This window comes from Nyctereutes procyonoides, unplaced genomic scaffold (genome assembly GCF_905146905.1).
Source record: "Nyctereutes procyonoides isolate TBG_1078 unplaced genomic scaffold, NYPRO_anot_genome, whole genome shotgun sequence".
NCBI classification, from domain to species: domain Eukaryota; kingdom Metazoa; phylum Chordata; class Mammalia; order Carnivora; family Canidae; genus Nyctereutes; species Nyctereutes procyonoides.
Genome location: NW_026575043.1, coordinates 36,661,442 through 36,682,547, shown reverse-complemented (window position 1 = coordinate 36,682,547; position 21,106 = coordinate 36,661,442). Strand labels below are relative to the sequence as shown.

At 49.1% G+C, this 21,106-nt stretch overlaps 1 protein-coding gene across 4 annotated transcripts in view; it reads right to left on the bottom strand.

Moving 5' to 3' along the window:
- Positions 1–21,106, bottom strand: part of CABIN1 (calcineurin binding protein 1) — a 154,415-nt gene that overhangs the window by 117,746 nt on the left and 15,563 nt on the right. For all 4 annotated transcript variants that reach the window (XM_055322045.1, XM_055322048.1, XM_055322047.1 and 1 more), the window contains exons 5-15: positions 19,390–19,524; positions 18,303–18,483; positions 13,701–13,830; positions 12,116–12,265; positions 9,136–9,422; positions 7,709–7,877; positions 4,860–4,996; positions 3,904–4,121; positions 2,553–2,631; positions 1,567–1,754; positions 541–693 (exon numbers count right to left, since the gene is read on the bottom strand). In XM_055322045.1, coding sequence (XP_055178020.1) covers positions 541–693; positions 1,567–1,754; positions 2,553–2,631; positions 3,904–4,121; positions 4,860–4,996; positions 7,709–7,877; positions 9,136–9,422; positions 12,116–12,265; positions 13,701–13,830; positions 18,303–18,483; positions 19,390–19,524 — 1,827 coding nt within the window. The remainder of the gene's footprint in view (positions 1–540; positions 694–1,566; positions 1,755–2,552; positions 2,632–3,903; positions 4,122–4,859; positions 4,997–7,708; positions 7,878–9,135; positions 9,423–12,115; positions 12,266–13,700; positions 13,831–18,302; positions 18,484–19,389; positions 19,525–21,106) is intronic.

Here is a 21,106-nt window from a genome sequence, read left to right as displayed (position 1 = left end):
ACACAGGGAGCAGGGACACTCCACTTGGCTTTGCCCAAAAAATGCTGCAAGAGTCTGAAGGCCACTCAGCTGATGTGGATATGTCACAGCCATGGAACTGTGGCAGAGTCTGAGGCTTCGCAATGAGAACAAGATCAGAACCAGACTGAGCCTGGTATACATGCCCCATACTGCTGACCCAACCCATAGCCAGACCAGCACTACAGGCTCCTTCAGCAGTTTCCCCTAATCCTGCTGGGGCTGCTCCAGCACACAGCCCAGAGAGTTGAGCAATGATCACTCCAGATCTTGCCAGTGAATGCCTCCCACCATCCCTGCCCCCTGGACTTACTTTCCCTCAGTGGGTGTGCCTGCGAGTCCAAAGTGCCCTCATGCACCAGAGCTGCCTCTCCCAGGCCCCTTCACCCTCTCCTGGGAGGAAGGAGCCCTGCTCAACCCTGGGCTGCTTTCCTGCTCTACAGGGACACAGGCCTGGTCTAACTGGGCCAACTCAGAATAAATCTTTGACTAAGAAAACACCATTAAATAACTCCCACTCACCTCCTCCAAGGAAACGACTGAATCATTATAGAGGTTGGGCAGGCGGATGACGATGTCTCTTTGCTCAGTCCCTGCCTCAGCCTGGATGGTAGTGGAGCTCTGGAGCATTTCTGTGCAGATGTCATAGTTTTCCAGGGCCTGCTCCATGTCTCCCTGGTCAGAGGAAAAGCAGTCAAGAGACGGGGGCAGAAGGAAGGAAACTCACCATGCAATGCCAGGCGCCTTACCCTCCTAATCCCATCAGACTACAGGCACCAGGAGGGCAGTTTTGTCCAATGACTGCTATACCCTCTAAAAGGTGACCTCACACACAGCTGGAGCTCAATAAGTATTTGTTGAATGAATGAATGAATGAATGAATGAACAATGAATGATTTGATTACTTCATACCACAATTCTAAGGAAAGGTATCGTTAACTCTATGTTGCCAATGAAGACACTGAGGATGCTTGAGTAAGGCTGAATGTCTTGTTCAAGATGAGGAGCAAATAAATAGCAGAGCCAGTATTAGAACCTATACCTGGCCTTAATTCCAGAACCAACTATGACAATTTTACCCATGCTACCACAGTGCACCGGGTACCACAATGTGAGTTGCTAAGTAATAATAGTCAGTCCACCCTGGCCATCCAGACCAGGCTCTGAGGGCAAGTGTTCTGAGAATTCACACAAGACGGGTGGTTTTTCCTTCTAAAAAGCTCTGCATCCATTTATGCACTCATTTAGGCTCTCTCAGGAAAACAAAGGCAAGGGGGTTCAAGACCCCAAGGCAATCCTGAGTGAGGAAGTCTACAGGAGGCATAGGAAATCCCTTCCAGAACTCTGTGGTCATGCTGATTTGCTGTATAGACTGAGGGCCAGGCTGAGATATCTGAGACCTGAAAATTCCCCACTACATCCCACTTCCTCACCCTGAGCCCAGTGCTAAGCAGGTGCCACAGGTGCACATACACACATATCCTTAACACTATGTCCAGCTCTCTTCCCTCCCTTTGGGTGCCAGGGAATGCCAACCACAGAACCAACCTGCAGTGCGAGGAACCGAGCCTTCAACCAATAAACACGGACCACAAACTCCAGCCAGCCATCCTCAAACAGGTCCCGCTGGGATGAGGCAAATGACAGCTGCAGGAGGTCACCCAGGAAGTGGGTTCCTGGAAAATCAGGCCCAAACCTGCCATTCACCACACCAGCAGGGCAGTTCCGAGGAGACACTGAAAACCATTCAGGCCAGAACAAGTCAACTTCATGTGCACATTCCAAACACCCTTCTGCTCCCTAGAGGTAGCCCTTAGCCCTCGTCACACCTGCTTTAGTAACCAGGAGTGCTCTGAGCCCCATGGAGCCCTACAGCCCCTTAAGTGGCAAGCATCAGAGAAGTCAGATAAATCAGACAGATGCAGAGACGCCAAGGGCCCTCATTTTACATAAACTTTGTTCACCAGTAGTGGTTTAAAAATCAGAATGATTCTTGGGCAGCCCGGGTGGCTTGGCGGTTTAGCGCCACCTTCAGTCCAGGGTGTGATCCGGGGACCCAGGATCAAGTCCCGCAACGGGCTCCCTGCATGGAGCCTGCTTCTCCCTCTGCCTGTGTCTCTGCCTCTCTCTCTGTGTCTCTCATGAATAAATAAATAAAATCTTTAAAATAAATAAATAAACAAATAAAAATAAAAATCAGAATGATTCTTATCATCTAGGAAAATTATTGGGACACATAGTATCAGGTTATAACTTGAGAAATTGGAGATCCTACTTCCTTCAATCCTGAATAACAGAAAAACCAAGCAGGTGGCTCCCTCTGGGGGCTCAGCTGCAGCTAACTACTTCTTGATCCATCCAAAGGATTTCTCTGGGACCCTGGATTTTCCCTAGTCCAACACTCCAACCCAGGAAATGTGCCCACTGCAGATGTAAATCTCAATTCCATGACTCAGGCTCCCCACTCCCGTTTCCTCCTGGATGCTGAGGGTTGAGAAAATTACTCCTGCCACAGACAACAGAATGCCTCCTACCTGCCGAGCTTCTGCCCTTCGTCAGCAGCCACTGGTCTAGCTGGAGCTCCATGCAGGAGAGAGACATCAGCATCATATCCTGCAGGGCAGGCACCAGGTCAGGAATGGAGTCACAAAGAGTCATCACAGGATGAGGTGTGGGATGCAATAAAAGTAAAACTTACTTTGATAAAGATATCATTCTTTCTTCAACCTACTTTTCTTTTTCTAATCAGTGGCTACTTGCCAGGACATAAAAAGAGGCACAGGGATCTACACTGGGACAAGACCTGGGAGGAGACGGAGACCTGTCTTCAGTCCTAAGGGACTGCCCTATGGAAGAGGCAGCTCTGTCACCTGCCAAATGCCAGGCCAGATGCTGCACCCATACTACAGCACTCAAAGCTTTAAAAGTGGCTGGGTCAGGCATCATCTCCACAGTCACAAGGAAGCTGAGGTCCAGCAATAAGGAGGCGCCTGCCAACTGGACACAGGTGAGAAATAATCAACCTGGTTTGCCTGGAGAGACCAAAGCCTCACCTGCCATCAGCCACTCCACACTGCCCCTGAGGGAGCAGGCCTAATGGGCAGCAGTTGGCAGGATACAGTCCCTGACGTGTTCCTGTGGAGGGAGCATGGACTTTCATGGCCCTAAGGACCAGTCAACTCCCTTGAGCTCTTCTACCTTCTGTGCCCCAGCCAGAAAGACCACCTAGATGGGCCCTAAAGGCTCCCAGTGCAACCTCCCTGGCATCCAGCCTTCCTCCTGTAACAGGAGAAGGGGACCAGAGTATTCAGTGTCCCCTTAAACCTCAGGAAGCACTGAATGGGGGAGCCTGGAGTGTGGGGTGCAGTCAGCAGGGGTGGGGGAGGAGGGCCTGAGCATGGGTCAGCCCCCTACTGCCAGTGGCCCCCACCACTTCCCTAAGCAACCTATTTAGCCTCTGCACTTCTATTTTCTCACCCACTAAAAAAATCAGTAATAGTCTCTGGCACCTAAACAGAGCCATATGTTTCACTTTTGTGCACCCTCTCCACTTACTCTCCTCCATCTCGGTAAACCACCCCACCACTAGCCCTAGAAGCCCTGCCCACTGTCTCATTCCCTCACCCCCACTTGTAGCTTATCCTGTCAGTTCTACCTCTAGAACCTTCCACCCCACTCCCACTACTGTCACTCACCTGGCAACAGCCTTCTAACAGCCTTGTGCCACTCTCACCTCCAAGTACAAGCTCCACTCGGTCACCAGGGTCCAGGCCCACAAATGGATGCAGCCGAGTAGGCTCAATATGACAGCAACTCCATACCCACAGAAGGTCCATGTGCCCACTCCCTGGTCCCAGCCCTCACGAGGCTGCCCGCCCACCTGACCTTGATGTGCTTGTTGCTGCAGTCCCTCAGCAGTGGGTTGGGGAGGCTGGTGCTGTGCCTCCTCCAGCTGTGATAGATGCTGAGCACAACCTCTGCCAGGCCTGGTGGCCACCTCAGCAGAAACTTATGGCCCATGTCCTTCAGGTAGCGCATCATCAGCTCCAGGATGCCCCCGTTGGTCAGGTTCTCCAGCAAGAATGCATGCACATCCTGCTTCTCTGCCCAGGGAGAAACAATTAACTTGAATTAAGGACCTTCCGTGCCCTCCTGTGTTCTTTGGAAGAAAGGCAGGTGTGGGGCAGGGCAGAGAGAAAGGCAGGAGAGCGCCTACAACCTCCCACGTGGCAGTGCTGAGGCCAGGCCGCTGGGTCCCTACCTCACTGGCTGTGAACAAGCTGCTCTGAACCTCCAGGTTTAAAGTGGGTAGTGAAGGACCAACCTGCATGCGCTGCCTCACGATGCACACTCAACAGCTGTGTCATGAGCAGTGTCATGAGCATTTGACTTGCAAAGCCATGCCCCTGGCTTCGGCCTGAAGCACACATCCTTCAGGGAGCCCAGTCAGTTATGAGCCTAGACATTTCAGCAGACCTCCCAGCTGACCACAGAGCTCAGGCCCAAGATAACTTCAGGCAAACCCCTGATAATGCTTTAAATATCACCCCAGAACCATTCTCCCAGAACAAAACCTAAGGAGGCTATAGGATAATAGAAGGAAGAGGGATGCCTGGTGGCTCAGTGGCTGAGCATCTGCCTTTGACTCAGGGAGTGATCCTGGGGTCCCAGGATCAAGTCCCACATCGGGCTTCCTGCATGGAGCCTGCTTCTCCCTCTGCCTGTGTCTCTGCCTCTCTCTCTGTGTGTGTCTCTCATGAATAAATAAATAAAATCTTTAGGGGAAAAAAAATGGGAAGAAGAATTCTCAACAGTGAATGATCAAGTTGCTCAATTCCTACCAGACTCCATGAATGTAGCCGAGTCATATGACAGTCGGTGAGGCCCAATGCTTGGGAAGCTTTGCAGTTTGGCTTCTGACTGGACTTCATAGGTATTAAAGGGGTCATCTTCCTCCTCCGGGTCCAGCTTTCTTAGCCTGTGTGGAACACACCAAAATCACAAAAGCCACACCAACATATCCTGACATAAGCACTTGAATTCTTCCAATTAGAGAAATGAAAAGACAGAAAAAGATGCCAATCAGTGAATGGAGGGAAGAGTCCAGAATCCAGGCCTCTGGGAGGCTCTGCCTCTTTCTATGCCTTTGTAAGCTGGCATCTAGTCTAGACCCTCACTCATTCATTCATTCCACCAACAGGACTGTTGGTTACTAAGCATGTGCCAGGCACTGGAATTCAGCTGTTAGTGTGGCAAACCCTGCCCACAGTAAACTTACCTTCTAAATGAAAGTGAAAGGCAATAAACAGAAACAAAAAACAAAGAGCCCAAATAAGGACCAAGCACCACAGAGTGCTTAAGACAGAGGGTTACAGGAGACCAACTTTAGAGAGCTGAGTCAGGAAGGCCTCTCAGAGGGGATAATGTCCATACTGATAATGGTGGAGAAGAGGCTGGTCATGCAAAGAAGGAGCACAGGGGCAGGTGGAGAGGCACAGGCCAGAAGAGCACCAGGTACATTCTAAGACCTGAGGGAAGCCCAGCAAGCAAGGGGAAAGTGGGGGTGAGTGGAGTATGGGGGCACAGAAGGCCCTTCTGAGCTTGGGCCGTCCATGGCTCCATGGCTCCCCACAAAGCCTGGGGTCTGGAGAGCACCATTCTTTCAGCACCTCTCAAGGACCATATTTTGGCCATCCTGTAGATTTCCCTCAACCAAGAAGCCCTGCAGCATAAACACATAAAACAGGGCACTCTTCAATGGCTTCATTTACTACACACAGCCCCCCAGGGTGGCTACTCTGGGCAAGCTCTCACATTGCTCCTGCCTGGCTGTTCAAAGAAGCAGACATGGAAACCAACAATTAAAGATAAAGAAGGCAAAAGACATTCCACATAAAGAGGCCAAAAGGGGTGCCTGGCTGGCTCAGTAGGTAGAACATGCAACTCTTGATCTCAGGGCTGTAAATTTAAGCACTACATGGGGTGTAGAGATTAATTTTTAAAAAATTTTATGGGTGCCTGGGTGGCTCAGTAAGTGTCTGCCTTCGGCTCAGGCATGATCACAGGGTCCTGGGATTGAGCCCCATGTCAGGCTCTCTCCTACAGGGCAGTCTGCTTCTCTCTCTCCTTATGCCACTCCCCCTACTTGTGCTCTCTCACTCATTCTCTAATTAAAAAAAAAACTTAGGGAAAAAAAAAGAGGGTATGACCCTTTAAGCAGGACTAAGGGGAAGATAGAGAAATGGGTCACTCAGACCCCTTGGCATCATCAACCACCGCTCCATCCTGCAGCTCTCCTGAAGGGAGACCTGCTCCTGGCACTAACCCAGAGGAGGAATTTATCAGGGAGAACCAACCACATCCTCCACTTACAGAGAACAACCTTGACTTCTTAGTGCTTCACTTTCACCCCAGAAAGAAAGGCAACAAATGAGGAAAATTCAGAATCTTGCTGTAAAATGGACTCATAATCCATCTGAAGCTTCTGACTCCTTCTCCTGCACATGAATGTTGTCACCCCTAAAAGTAAGTCACAGGCCAAACCACCAGCTAAAGACTCCTAGTTAAAGGGCAGCCCGGGTGGCGCAGTAGTTTAGGGCCGCCTGCAGCCCAGGGCGTGGTCCTGGAAGCCCGGGATCAAATCCCGTCAGGCTCCCTACCTGGGACCCGCTTCTCCCTCTTCCTGTGTCTCTGCCTCTCTCTCTCTCTCTCTCTCTCTCTCTCTGAATAAATAAATAAATCTTTAAAAAAAAATAAAGACTCCTAGTTAAAGACGCATACTGAACACACATGGTTACCTCCCAAACTACACTCCAGTAACTGTGAAGGGATAAAAAGCTACAGGGGATAGGAGAGGAAGCCCCAGTAGACAAGAAATGTGTCCACCAAATGTCAGATGGCAGCAAGATGATGAAGCAGCAGAAACAGAACTGCGCTCTCCACTCAGCTAAGGGCAGGGGAGGAGGCAGGCGAGGAGCCAAGCACTGGGACTCCATAAACAATGGTGGCCTAGTTCAGGAATCGAGGGCCTTAGACCTCTGGGGAGCTGGGGAAGCAAGGACAAAAAGCAGGAGGGCTAGCGAAAACTGACGTAATGAGCATGAGGGCCCAGGCCCCTTCCAGTTAGGAGCAACCTGGACCCTTCTCTCATAAAGCTTCTCTGAGAACACTAAGATGTGGTGAAAGCAAGGGAGGATTTATAAGCCTATCTTCCTCCTTCTCAGAATTCAAGGGAATCCTACTGAACCTAGAGAAACAAAGCACGTACACTCTTCCTGAAAAGAGAATGGGTGTTCCCTTCTGTGGGGTTCCCCAGAGTCTGCAACCAAGCAGCAGCAGCCCTAGGCCTCACAGCAAGTGGATGTCTGTGTGTGCATGAAGACATGAGTGAGTGGCCTCTAGCTCTGTGATCCATCCATCTCCTGAGGGCCCAGGGAGTATCTGGTCCTCTGAAAGATGTATAAGTCATGGTTCCTGCTTTCAGGAAGTTCAGAGGGAAGATAAGTGAGAAAAACCCATGATCCCAATCCAGTGAGATCTGTACTTTGGCCATTGGCACAGATGTTATAGGAAAACAAAAGGGGTGCCCAGAGGAGTGGGAGTTGATGGAAAGAGAAACTTTATCAGTGGTATCAGCTGGAGGTTTGGAGGTTTGCTTGTTGTCACAAGTGAGAAAAAGTGTGCACGGTACCTGGACGGCAAGAACTTCATCAGAAGCTCCTGGAAGTCTACCTTCTCTTCTTTCTTGCACTTAGTGTTCCGGACACGGGCAGACCGTCGCTTCGCTGTCTCTCCACTCTCTTCCGCAATCTTCTTCCGCTTTACTCCTTTCTTGGATTTATCTCCCCCAGAAACATCACCTTCACAAAGAGTACAAACTGAAATCTTACAAGGGACAGGGGTAAGAAAATGCACCACACAGGCACATCAGTGCCCCTAATTTTCTAACTCTATCAGTGTGTTTTATCTTTATCTCTGACACTCAAGAAACCTCCCATCTTTTAACTCCTAAGTTCATTTCAAAGTCAAAACACGTAACTCACACTTTGTTCGAACACAAAATGCACGAGCCTGATCTGAAGATTATGCTCCACAGCTATAGCACAGGAGGGTCTCAAACATTCCCGGCCCCCACCCTTCCCACTGGCTGGCTGGGAGAGCCCCTGGCACCTCCGTGCATTTACTTGGGACAGGACAGAGCATGTGGTGGCGACACGGACTCTACCCACCACACAGGACCTTCTGAGTGCCCAATAACGGGACATGAAAGTATAGAGACAGCAAAGGAGTGCATGTATGATTAAGCAAAAAAAGTTAGAACCACCACATACATGTTCATTCAGAAGTTTAACTGCCAGATATCCTTTCCTTCTGGGACACAGAAATCAAGAAAAGGCTTGGGAACTTTTGTCTGAAATCTTTTTTTTTTTTTTAAGATTTTATTTATTTATTCATGAGAAACACAGGAGACAGAGAAAGGCAGAGACACAGAGGGAGAAGCAGGCTCCATACAGGGAGCCTGACGTGGGACTCGATCCCTGGTCTCCAGGATCACGCCCTGGGCTGAAGGTGGAGCTAAATTGCTGAGCCACCCGGGCTGCCCTGTCTGAAATCTTTTTACAACTTCATTGAAAATAAAAATCAATAAAACCATTAAAAAATATACTACCACATACAGTGGTAACTTTGCTGACTTTTTAAGGTCAAAAAACTCCATGTCTGTTCAAGGCAGGGCCTGGGGCTATGGCACATGGCCAGCAGCAGAGCAGAACCAGCAGAGGGCCCCGCTGCCCCATGTGTCACAAGCGAGAAGAACAACCCTTAAACCAGGACTGACCACCCAGGACTTTAGCAATCCCAAGAAGCTGCATTCCTGAGCTCTGACCCCTTCCCTCGACCCCTTCCCTCGGGGTGCCTCACCACTGAGGCGGCCCCTGACCAGCCACAGCCTATGAGTTGGCTAGGCCTCCCCACCTGCAGGGCTGAGGTGCTCCCACTTAACCTCGGGCCAAAAGCATCAGCGAGACCCATCCCTCTGGAGAGGCCAGGGACCCCAAAACTCACCCCAGTCCAGCAAATGGGGCCTCCCCAAAAGCTGACCCCAGGAGGCATCCTCACCTGCAGGGACGCCAGTCTCCAGCAGGCTGGGACTGTGCAGAGGGAAACTGGCTGCAGCCACAGGGGCAAAGGAGAGCACAGGTTCTGCAACTGCCACAGCCGGGTTGGCAGTGACAGGGCTTGGCTGGATCACGCTGACAGGTGCCACCACCACAGAAGACACCAGAGGCTGGCTGGGGTCCTGGTAGTCGGAGAGGTCAATCCTCTTGCCAAGGCTGGGCCGCAAGGGCTCACAGGTGGTGAGGTGGTTGTACATGGCCAGCAAACTCTCTCCAAGGCACTTCCAGCTGCAAGGAGAGGGTAATTGCCCCTGGTCTGCACCCAGCATTGGGCGCTCCAACCATAGGGCCAGCAGGCCTGTGGAGAGGCAGTAGACCGAGCCCCGCGGCTGCCATCTCCATGATAGCAGGCGGGAGAGCTCATGATTTTGGCATCGTTGTTGGGGACAAACTCCTCAGTCTAACACCACTGAGGTGGAGCAGACAAAGTGGCAGCTGGACCCAGCATCTTCCTCCCCTCACCCGGCCACCCCAGTGTCAGGCACCTTCAGACTCCACCAGGAAGGCATGAGAACCACTGACTCACTTCAAAAGCTCCTTCCCAGGGCAGCCCTGGTGGCTCAGTGGTTTAGTGCCGGCTTCAGCCCCAGGGCGTGATCCTGGAGACCAGGGAACGAGTCCCACATCGGGCTCCTTGCATGGAGCCTGCTTCTCCCTCTGCCTGTGTCTCTGCCTCTCTCTCTCTCTCTGTGTGTGTCTCTCAAGAATAAATAAATAAAATTAAAAAAAAAAAAAAAGCCCCTTCCCTACAAAGCCCAATTTTTAAATCACCTACAGCATCTCTCTGAGGCCACTAATCCTCCTTTTTGGCAGGTGAGGTAGGGGAGAGGGCCGGGCTGGGATGTGAGCTAAAGGAGCTGAATGGTCTAAAGGGTCCCTGGGTGGCTCAGTCAGTGAAGCATCTGCCTTTGGCTCAGGTCACAATCCCTGGGATGTGTCCTGGGATGGAGCTCTGCCTTGGACGCCCTGCTCAGCAAGGAGTCTGTTTCTCCTTCTCCTGCACCCCCTGCTTGTGTGTTCTCTCTCTCTCTGTTAAACAAATAAATATTTAAAAATTAAAAAAATAATAAAGGGGCTGAATGGGCCCTTAGGCAGAGCCTCTTGGGAACAACATCTCAGTGATAATGGGGTCATATCAGTGAGTCCCCACACACCAAGACCACTGAGTGTTTTATCATGTGCTATGTCGTATGCCATGATATGTTGTGTCACATGTGCATTTTATTGTGGTGTAGTGTGTTATGTTGTAGAATGTCTCGTTTCATGTTTTATCTCATGTTATATGTTGTACTATGGTATGATACGGCGTGGCATGATAGATCCATCCACCCCTCTCTCAATGGCTTCCCAAGCTCTCAGGCTAAAAACTACACCCTCAGCTACATGGTGCTGCATGGCCTGACCCAGTCAACTGACCCAGCCTCATCTCACATTACCCCCGCCAACCTCTACACTCCCACCATGCTAGCTTTCTTTCAGTTCTGCCAAACAAAATCATACTCCTGAATACCACAGGACCTTTGCATAAGCTTCTGACCAAAAAAAAGGCCTTCACCCACATCCCAGCCTCTCTGGTCAATGCCACTCCTCTGTCAGACTCTAGCTCCACCACCTAAGCCTTCCCTGACCCCTAAAGCAATGCAGACCCCATTATGAGCTCCCCCAAGGTGCTGTGCTCCTCTCATCAAAGGGCTCAGCTGTTTAGAGCATATGCCTTTTTTCCTGGGTGACTGACTGACTACCCCTCAGATCACCGCAGAGAAGAACTGGGCCCACCATGCTGAATCCCCAGCATAGGGCACAGTGCCTGGCATAGAGACAGCATCCAGTAAGTACTGCAGACTGAATGGAAATGAAGGTGCTCTAAAACCCAGAATCTAACCAAATGGAGGCTCCTGGGACTGGAAAGGATGATCTCTTACCTATTCTTTCCCTGTCTTCAGTAAGGGCTACATGCACACGAGGAAGAATTTGCTCACAGCTGGGTTATGTCTAATGCCTTAAGTAACCAATTTCATTTATTCATTCCTTTTCTAGTGGGCACAGAATAGACCAAGGGTGGCAAACCATGACCAACAGCCTGTTTTGTACAGCCCATAATCTAAGAGCCAGCTAAAGGGTTGTTACACACACACACACACACACACACACACACCCCGAGGAGAATATACAACTGAGGAGAATACACAACTGAGATGGTTCCTGGCCCACAAAGCCTAAAGCTTTTACCATCTGGTCCTTTGCAAGAGAAGTGTGCTGAGCCCTACGATAGACTATGGTTATTTTAAAAGCCCCACCTTTTCCGTCTCAGAGAGAGACTCTCTGCACTCTTCCTCCAGTAACCCAATCAATCCCAGACTTCACTCCCAAGCAATGCTTCCTCCAGCTGAGCCCATCTCCCTCATGCTTCCATTTGGCCTTCACCCTGCATGAGGACTTGATGGCTTCTCTAGTCACATAACCAGGATCCTCTCCAGCCCTCTCCAGTGTTCTCAGGCCTTCCCCTCCTTCCCTGTAACAAGGAGGCACTCGGGGCCCTTCCCAAACTCACAAACGTCTCATCTAGGGAGCCCAGGGCTCCTGACCCAGCTGACTGCTCTGAACCCAGTTTCCTGTCCAGCACTCAGCAAATATTAGTCTCCTTTCCCTCACTGGGAAGGGCAGACTGAGAGGGGGCTTGGAGGGATGTGGCAGGTGGATGGCATCAAGAATGCCAAGAGCAAAGAGAGACTTCGATTGGGTGTACTTGGGAGACACCTGGCCTGCTTCTTTGCAGTCAACAAGTGCACACCCGTAGGTGTCTGTCCAACATGCATCCAGCTCCCACTCACACCATCAGCCCAGGGTCAGGCCTCAGGGTCTCTCCCTCCTAGCAAGGCCTACCGGCTGAGCCAGCAACCCCAGAGACCTAGACAACCTACGTGAAGAAGGGGATGGGCTGCACCAGCTTGAGGTCTGGCTCCTTCTCTCGCACAGTCAGCGCTTGCCTCTTCTTCCGCAGCCCCAGGGCCTCCTCTACAATAGCCCGGGTCTCAGCTGCACTCACCGACACATCGTGGATTGACATGTCACTAAAAGCGTGTAGGACAGAGAGAAATTACATTGTTACAAACTAGGGCCAAGGCTGAAAGTTTACAGACAGGGATGCAGTTAAGTTAATACCCTTTAATCTGTATTAATTCTTCCTACAAATAAAATAACCCCTTGAGTCTGGCCTCTAAGGGCAGTAATTAGCATTCTTAATACCCATATACAATAGAAGTGACTAATATCCTTTGTTCCCTCTACAATTCAAAACTGAGCAAACGTTTTTCATATGTATTAACAAGATCACAGTAATGTCAGAAAGCCGCAGAAAAAATAAAACCTTGCTCTCAATTATTTACAGAGAACTTTTAAAAAATACAACTTCCGCATCCTGCCCAGCCCAAAAAGTCATCAGACTACCTAGGCTCACCAAAGTCCCTGCTGTAGCCAAACTACAGAAAGGATAGGGGCTTTGAGGCCTCAGGTGCCCTCTGAGGCCTCGGGTGCCCTCACACAGAAACACATCCACCTGAGGTGGCCCAGCAATACCTGCCCTCCTTCCCCAGGCTGTGCTGATGCCTCTGAGCAGGGTCTACCACAAAGCCACAAGGTTACAGATTTATTTTTCCATCTAATCTCTCTCTCTTAAGATAGTACCATCAGGACAGATCTGAACAAGAAATACAGTCTTACGAGGGATAGACATGAAGATAAATAACCACTAACTCCTCACCAGCTGAGTTCCAGGGGCCAAGGACCAGGGGATAGAAGAGTTGGTTCATTTGGAAGGTGGAGGGAGGGAGACAGAGTTTGGAAAGCTGCCCAGAGGTGACCTGGGAGCTGGAATATGAAGAAGGAGCAATGGCACAAGAGGTAGAGAGGTGGGAAGATAGCCTTCCAGTGTTCTCAGGCCTTCCAGGGCGAAGGGATAGGACAGTACACAATGAGGCCAAGTCTGGAATTTGTCAAGGACCTAGGGCAGTCTTCTCCTGGGGGAGGGAGACATAGGAGCAAGGAGAAGAACTAAGGGGGACAGATTATAAAGGATCTTCTAGGTGACGCTTTGAACATAAGCTTTGTCCTAGAGGCAAGGCAGGGGTGTCAAGGTCATATCTGGGACACTGAACTTGGGAAGCATGGGAGCAAAGCCCTGAAAAGGGAAATGGTGGGTGGCGAGGAGACAAGGTAGACAGTAGGCTACCACAAACACCCAGAGGAGAGCTGGTAAATGCCAAGAACTGGCAGGGCAGTGAGAAAGGTGGGCAACAGAGAGCCAAGGAGGCACCGCCATGATGAGGCACACAGGTGAGTAATAGGCAAAACCAGGTGAGGGGTACAGTGGGGGATGAAGTACTGGGGCCCAACTGCCAGAAGATCAGGACCTGAGGGAAGGAGGTGCACATGCCTCCTGATATCCACCAAGCACACACTGCTGTGGGAGAGAGGCAATGCAGAACCAGCACAGGAAGTAGGACCCACCATTTAAGAAACATTCGGAGGGAGTCCTTCCGGAGACAAGGCTGTTCTTCAAAGATCTTTTCCTTGAGAACCAGTCCTTTGCTGTACCGGCAGTCCTTCTCTAAAGCTTTGCAGATGAAATACAGACATGCTGGCAAGGAAAGAAACAATATTTCTGAGTGTGCACCCCAAACCTCTGGCCTTACCAGGTAACACCAAGAAAACATCCCTACTATGAAATCAAAGATATGATGGCAAACAATAACAAGATACCACTTACTTGATTCGATCAGGAAAGATCCTGCCAATAGTACTACCCACAGCAGATGAAGCAAACCCAAATGCTGCTGGGCGAGGACAGACTGTATGACCTTTCTGGAGAGCCACAGGCATTACGCACAGACAGACTCTTGGCCCAACAACCCACTTCTAGGAATTGCTGCAAAAATCTTCAGGCTCACAGTGATTAGCTATTGGCTAACTGGAAAAGAGCCTTCAAAAAATCAGAAAAGCACTCAGTGTCCCACCAAGGGAGCCAGGTTAAGGAAAGCTTCCCAGTCCACACACTGGGTTGCTGAGGAGCCACTGCATAAATGGTTCAGAGGTGTGCTCACTGACCAAAAGGAAGGCCACAAGATGGCATAGGGAAAAGACAAGAAACCAAATAGGCCACATAGTGTTACTCCATTTGTACACATAAAACCGGTTTCTGCTCCTTTTGCTTATTTGCATTTTCTAATTTTCCTCCTCCTCTTTTTCTTTTTCATAAACTGTTCTTACCAGAAAAAATTATTGCCTACAATTAAAGACATGTACATCATTTACGTCAACGAGCCTTTTCAAATCAATGATCTGGAAAACCTATGCCTTCTCCAGGAATTCTAGGAGTGTAGACAGTAATAGGCAAAGCAACACAGAAAAAAAAAAATGGGATAGCAAGGAGTCACGAAGCAGAGCTGCAATGTGAATTAGGAAAGCCTTTGGCATTTATAAATGGGAACAGCCTCTGATAGACATAACTGCTATAAGTCCCCAGCAGGCCCGGTGCCACCAGGACTAACCTATAAGCACACAGGGAAACAATACAGTAGAGCCAAGCATCAGCTCTGCTCTGACTGGGCACTGGGAACACTAGTGTGTCCTGCTCAGCTTCACAGTCTAAGTGTAGACAGACTGCAGCTACTTTTATCAAGAATAACCAGACAGGGAATCTGGGTGGCTCAGTGGTTGGGCGTCTGCCTTTGGCTCGGGGCATGATCCTGGGGTCCCCGGATCAAGTCTTGCATCGGGCTCCCTGCAGAGATCCTGCTTCTCCCTCTACCTGTGTCTCTGCCTCTCTCTCTCTCTCTTTCTATGTCTATCATGAATAAATGAATAAAATCTTAAAAAAAAAATCTTTAAAAAAAAAAAAAAAGAATAACCAAAGGAGCCAGGGGTGAGGAGGAAGGAAAAGTAGAGATGTAGGCATGGAGGCCTTGAGAGACAAAAAGAAATGGTGTCCTAAAGTACCATGGAAGGAGAGAGCAGAGCCTGGTCCCAAAGCTCCACAGGTACCAACACTGCCCCCCGCAAGGCACACGAAGGCTATTCAACCTGTGAACAGAAAGGAACTGGGTGCTCCCAGCACAGCCCAGCAAGCTGCTGACTGAACATCTGCATAGATGGCCCAGAGTTCCTGCTCCACACAAACAAGAACACAGTTTCTCTGGTACCACAGTGGGACATGAGAGTGGCCATCAGAGACACCCAGAGAAAAAACCAGGAGGCCTTGAGCATTTGATGATGCTGGCTCTCAGCAAGTGTTTTGGCTGCAGTAAAGCTCACCACACTAGCTGTACTATACCAGCACTCCAACAGAAGGAAGGCCTCAGAAGTCCCAAGCACCCTGCCTACTCATCTCAAGTGGATAAATGCCACTGGGAGTCAATTTAGCATGCTGCTTTTACTTTGGAGTCTTGTTTTGTTTTTTTAAGATTTAATTTATTTATTCATGAGAGACACAGAGAGAAAGGTAGAGACATGGGCAGAGGGCAAAGCAGGCTCCCCGTGGGGCCAAATGTGGGACTGGATCCCAGAACTCCGGGATCACACCCTGAGCCGAAGGCAGACCCTCAACCACTGAACCACCTAGGCATCCCTACTTTGGAGTATAAATGAATGTCAGGTCTGGGGTGCCTATGTGGCTGTCATTAAGTGTCTGATTCTTGATTTTAGCTCAGGTCTTGATCTCAGTTGTGAGTTCAAGCCTCAAGTTGGGCTCCACACTGGGTGTGAGTCTAGTTAAACATACACACACACACACACACACACACACACACACACACGTACTGAAATCAATAAATGAGTGTCACGGGGCACCTAGGTGACTCAGTCAGTCAGTTAAATGTCTGCCTTCGGCTCAGGGGATAATCCCAGGGTCCTGGGATCAAGCCCTACGTTCAGCTCTCTGCTCACTAGGGAGCCTGCTCTCTCTGCTTATGTCATTCTCTCTCTCTCTCTCTATTAAATTTAAAAATAAATAAATAAATAAATAAATAAATAAATAAATAAATAAATAAGTAAGTAAGTAAGTAAGTAAGTAAGTAAGTGTCAGGGTTCTCCCAGATAGAGCAGCGTTCAGTCCCTCAGGCCTGTTTTCCCCCAAGGACTTAAGTTTACCAAGTACAACTTCTATCATGGGAGAGGGGTGCAAATAACTAAACCAGGTAGCTGGGGAAAGGAAGGCAGGACATAAGATTCTCCAACTCAAGTGGCACCCAAGCTGTCGGAAAAGTTCCCCAAGAAGAGTCTAAACACCACTCGGGAGGAAAAGCTGTGGGAGTCCAAAGGGCACCTCACAAGCACTATCACATTTCTGCTGGTGAGTGTGAAAACTGGGGTAATCACTCCAGAACAAGTGCTATGTCCAGTGGAGGACATACACAAGAACATTCACAGCAGTGTTATGCAAGAACTCAACTCTGGAAATAACCCAATCTGCAAGCACAGAATGGTCAAATTGTGTAGACACACATAACAGACAACACAGAATAAAGAGATCCCAGGGATTGCCTGGGTGCATTCACGGACAGGAAAACCACAGCTGAGGGAGCCAGGCTGAGAAGAGTATACATCGCCAACTGATGCCACCTAGAGGAGCCTCAACAAGAAGCAGAGCTCATCTCTGGTGACAAAAGGGAGAAATCAAGATCACCTCCAGGGTGGTAATAACCAGAATGGGACCCAAAGCAGAGTGCCTTCTGGGGCTCTAGAAATGTTCTGCAACTTCACACATTTCACATATAAATATTGTGCACTTTGTGTGTGTGTGTGTGTGTGTGTGTGTGTGTGTGTGTGTTACCTCAGTTAATGAGATTTAAAAAGTAGTTGTGGAGAACTGGAGGTGGGGAAGGGTGAGCAGGGCATAGTGTCTCTCAAAATGCTTCGCACTATTTGTCTTTATAAAAGGGAAGGAGAGACTCCTGGGTGCTCAGCGGCTGAGCATCTGCCTTCAGCCCAGGGCATGATCCTGGAGTCCCAGGATCAAGTCCCACATCAGGCTCCCTGCATGGAGCCTGTTTCTCCTCCCTCTGCCTGTGTCTCTGCCTCTCTCTGTGTCTCTCATGAATAAATAAATAAAATCTTTAAACAAACAAATAAATAATAAAAAAAGGGAGGAAAAAGTCTTCGCCAGTCTTCCAGGCCTAAACCTTGAAAGCGATATCAAGTGCTCACTGGTATGTCTGTCCTAAAAAGAGTAATGCAGCCCAAGCAGGTATGGAGCACCTTCACACACCAGACCAGCCTGCAGCATAGAGTCAGCTCACAGAGCCCTGGGCTCCCACTGCGCTCAGCACTGCTCCAAGTACTCCTGAAAAGCCTCCTTCTACCCTAGCCTCAGAGGACACCCAGAAGAGGCTGACTCCCAGAACACCTCATCAGTGCCTGCCTCAGGACCAGCCCATGCAAGGAACAAAGGTGTTCTCTGCAGAGCAGACCGCAAGGCTGGTGCTTAAGCAATTGGAGGGCAGATAGGGCTCCATCTAGCAGAAGTAGCCCTGCTGCTCTACAAAGGAACGGACTGCCTTAAGAGGTAGTGAGGTTTCCAGGGACGCTTGGGTGGCTCAGCGATTGAGTGTCTGCCTTTGGCTCAGGGCGTGATCCCGGGATCCAGGATCAAGTCCCACATCGGGCTCCTTGTGGGGAGCCTGCTTCTCCTTCTGCCTATGTCTCTGCCTCTCTCTCTCTGTGCCTCTCATAAATAAATAAAATCCTTTAAAAAAAAAAAAAAAAAGAGGTAGTGAGGTTCCCAACACCAGGAGTCAAGCTGAAGCTGCTAGGTCATCTGTCAGCGAGTTATAGAAATTGGCTGGCACAGAATAGGACAGCGCAGGGAGAAAATGAGATAAGCAAAGGGAAAAACCACTCAGAGAACATGCTACCTATCACTATAATGCAGTCAAGAAATCTCAATTGAGTGAGAAAGACACATGCAATAAAGCAGAAATGCAAAGTCATCTCCCTTCCCAACAGTTGGGCAGAAAGCCCTTCAGTGTTAACCTGGTCTTCAACTTACCCAAGATGCCCTCCCTCCTCTGTCCCCAAAACACAGCACATGGGAGAGAACCATCAAACCTGACTCACTTGTGTAATCGCTGAGGGTGTACAAGACAGTGATGAGGTTGTCCAAGCAGGGCCAGTGGTCAGGATTGCACCGCAGGCCTTCCTCAAAAGCATGGCGAGCCAGGGGGACCCGGATGAGCCTCAGGGCAACATGTCCAATTTTGTACCAGAGGTTGACATCTGTGGAGTCCAGCATTACTGCCTGGAAGCAGCACAGAGGACACAAGAGCTCAGTCAGCTGGCTCTCTTGCTGAGCCAGCATCCATGGTAAAAGGGCAAAGCATCAACCCAGCCACTCAAACCACCCAGAAAAATGGCAAACATAAGTTACATGAACCAATTTATCAAATTCAGAACATCTTTTTGACATAATTTATTATTCTGAACATCTGTATTCCTTACCTATTTGATAGATAAAGGAAGTGAAAGTACCATTAAAAGAAAATGGAATTTGTGGAATATTTTTGTGGTATTTAAATTTTTTATTTAATTTTAAATTGTGGGATTCTAGAAAGATTATGGGATCTGGAGACAGACCTCAGTTCACATCCCTGCTCCTACACTGACTGGCAGTGAGATCCTGAGCCTCGGTCCCCTCATCACTAAAATGAATATAAAGACACCTTTTCTGCAAGATGACATATGGTTAGTGCATGTGTGGAAAGCAGTTTGCGTGGTGTCTGGCACCTCAGAGGTACCCAGAGAGACAGTGTGGGTAGCACAGAGATCATGGCAATACTGTTATGAGCAGGTACAGGGCCAGGGTCAGGCTGTGTTCTCAGTAGTTGTATACGTACCAATTCATTTCATTTTTCACAACCGCCGTCTTTCTTACTATGCCCACTACACTGGTGTAGACCTGGACCAGGAGCGAGTAAGCAACTCACCATGGCCACACATGCCCTGAGTGGCAAAGGACCAAGGCACATGCAGGCCCCTGCTCTCTTTGAACTCATTGTTGTCAGCTGATAAGGGTCTCAGGAACCACAGCTTGGTGATGTGCCACTACAAATTTTTTTTTTTTTTTTTAAGCCAACAAGACCACAATCTCACCCCTCCACCAAAAGCTTTCAAAAACCCAAGGAGCTAAGCATTGCCAAAATTGCACCTCCAAGTAGAATTCCATAGCTGTCTCCAGGTCTTCTCGCTGGGCTGCCAGCTGGGCCAAGTTCTTATATGTGGAATATTTCAACATCAGCCCAGGATGTTTCAACCCTTCTTTCTCATCACCAGATGAAACTGCCTGTGAACAAAAACAGAGTTCAAGAGTGAATGACACCTAGGCTCTGAAGCCTTGGCAGGCAATGAGCAGGACAAATGGCTTCCTGGCTGGCCTCTACTGCAGGCCCTTGGCCCAGTCTGGTGCCACTCTCCATTAGAAAATGAAAGCACTATACTAGATGTTTTTGGAGGACCCCTCCAGCTCCAAGCAGACAGAAAAGGAAAGCTAGACCACCACAAAGTAGTTTACAGATAGTCTGGGCACCAAAAGAGACAGAGGGACCCCTCCTCATTGGTAAGGCCATGCCTGAAAGGTCAAGCCTGGAGCCCTCAGCTCCCCCAAAGCAGGGCTGAAGAGGGAGGACAGGGCATGAGAAGGCCACCTGGGGACAGTGGCAGGGTCTAGAGGTACCTAGACAGCCAATTTATACATCTCTACACATTCTGTACCAGGAAGAGCACCGAATTAGGAGTCAGGAGGCTGAGCTCCCAACTCTGTTGTAACTCATATGACTGTAAACAAGTTACTTTAACTAAAAAGTTAGTGCCCCAAGGACCTCTGCATTATAAGGGCAGTAAATCCTACCTAAGTATCAAAAGTACAAGTGAGCCAAAAGAGCATAAAGATTATAAATATGTTTTCTATTAAAAGTTATTTCACTACAGCTTTTATGAAACCTCTTAGAAAACCCTACCACTTCTAAGACGCCACTGATGAGGAAAACTACTGCTCTAATCACAGGACAAAGTAAAACATTTTCTTCTTTTCTTTTTTAAAGACTTTATTTATTTATTCATTAAAGACACGGGGGGGTGGGCAGAGACTTAGGTACAGTGAGAAGCAGGACTCCAGGTCCACACCCTGAGCTGAAGGCAGGCGCTTAACCACTGAGTCACCCAGGTGTCCCAGTAAAATATTTTCTAACAGAAAAGCTCGGTGGCACAAAGAAATTCTTTCCAGGGATCCCTGGGTGGCGCAGCGGTTTAGCGCCTGCCTTTGGCCCAGGGCGCGATCCTGGAGACCCGGGATCGAATCCCACGTCGGGCTCCCGGTGCATGGAGCCTGCTTTTCCCTCTGCCTGTGTCTCTGCCTCTCTCCCTCTCTCTCTCTATCATAAATAAATAAAAATTTAAAAAAATTAAAATAAAAAAAAAATTCTTTCCAGGGGTAGGTCCATATCTCAGCCTTGTCCTGGGACAAGTCACATTCACATGTCATTCTTCATGGTCAGAACAAGTAAGACCTGCGGACATGCAACCTTCAGGAAGTACCCCTTGACTAATCCAAGAAATCTATCCTAGAACTCTTAAGGAATCCCAACAAGAAGACTAAAAAGCTCAAATCAAACTTCATTCATTATCTTCGCCTGTTGTCTGGCTTATACTGCAGAAATATCCCCAACAACAGGCTGATCAAGGCTGGATACTAGGTACCTTCACCTCTCCAGGTAAGAACTATTCAAAAACTGGTGTGAACTCTTTAATAGAGGCCATGTGAGTCTACCTCAGAGACTAGCCAGTGTGTATCCACACAAACAGCAGAAGCTCTCATAACTAACCTCCACCCAATCAGCTGTATTCAGCACCATTCCCCGTCCTCCTGA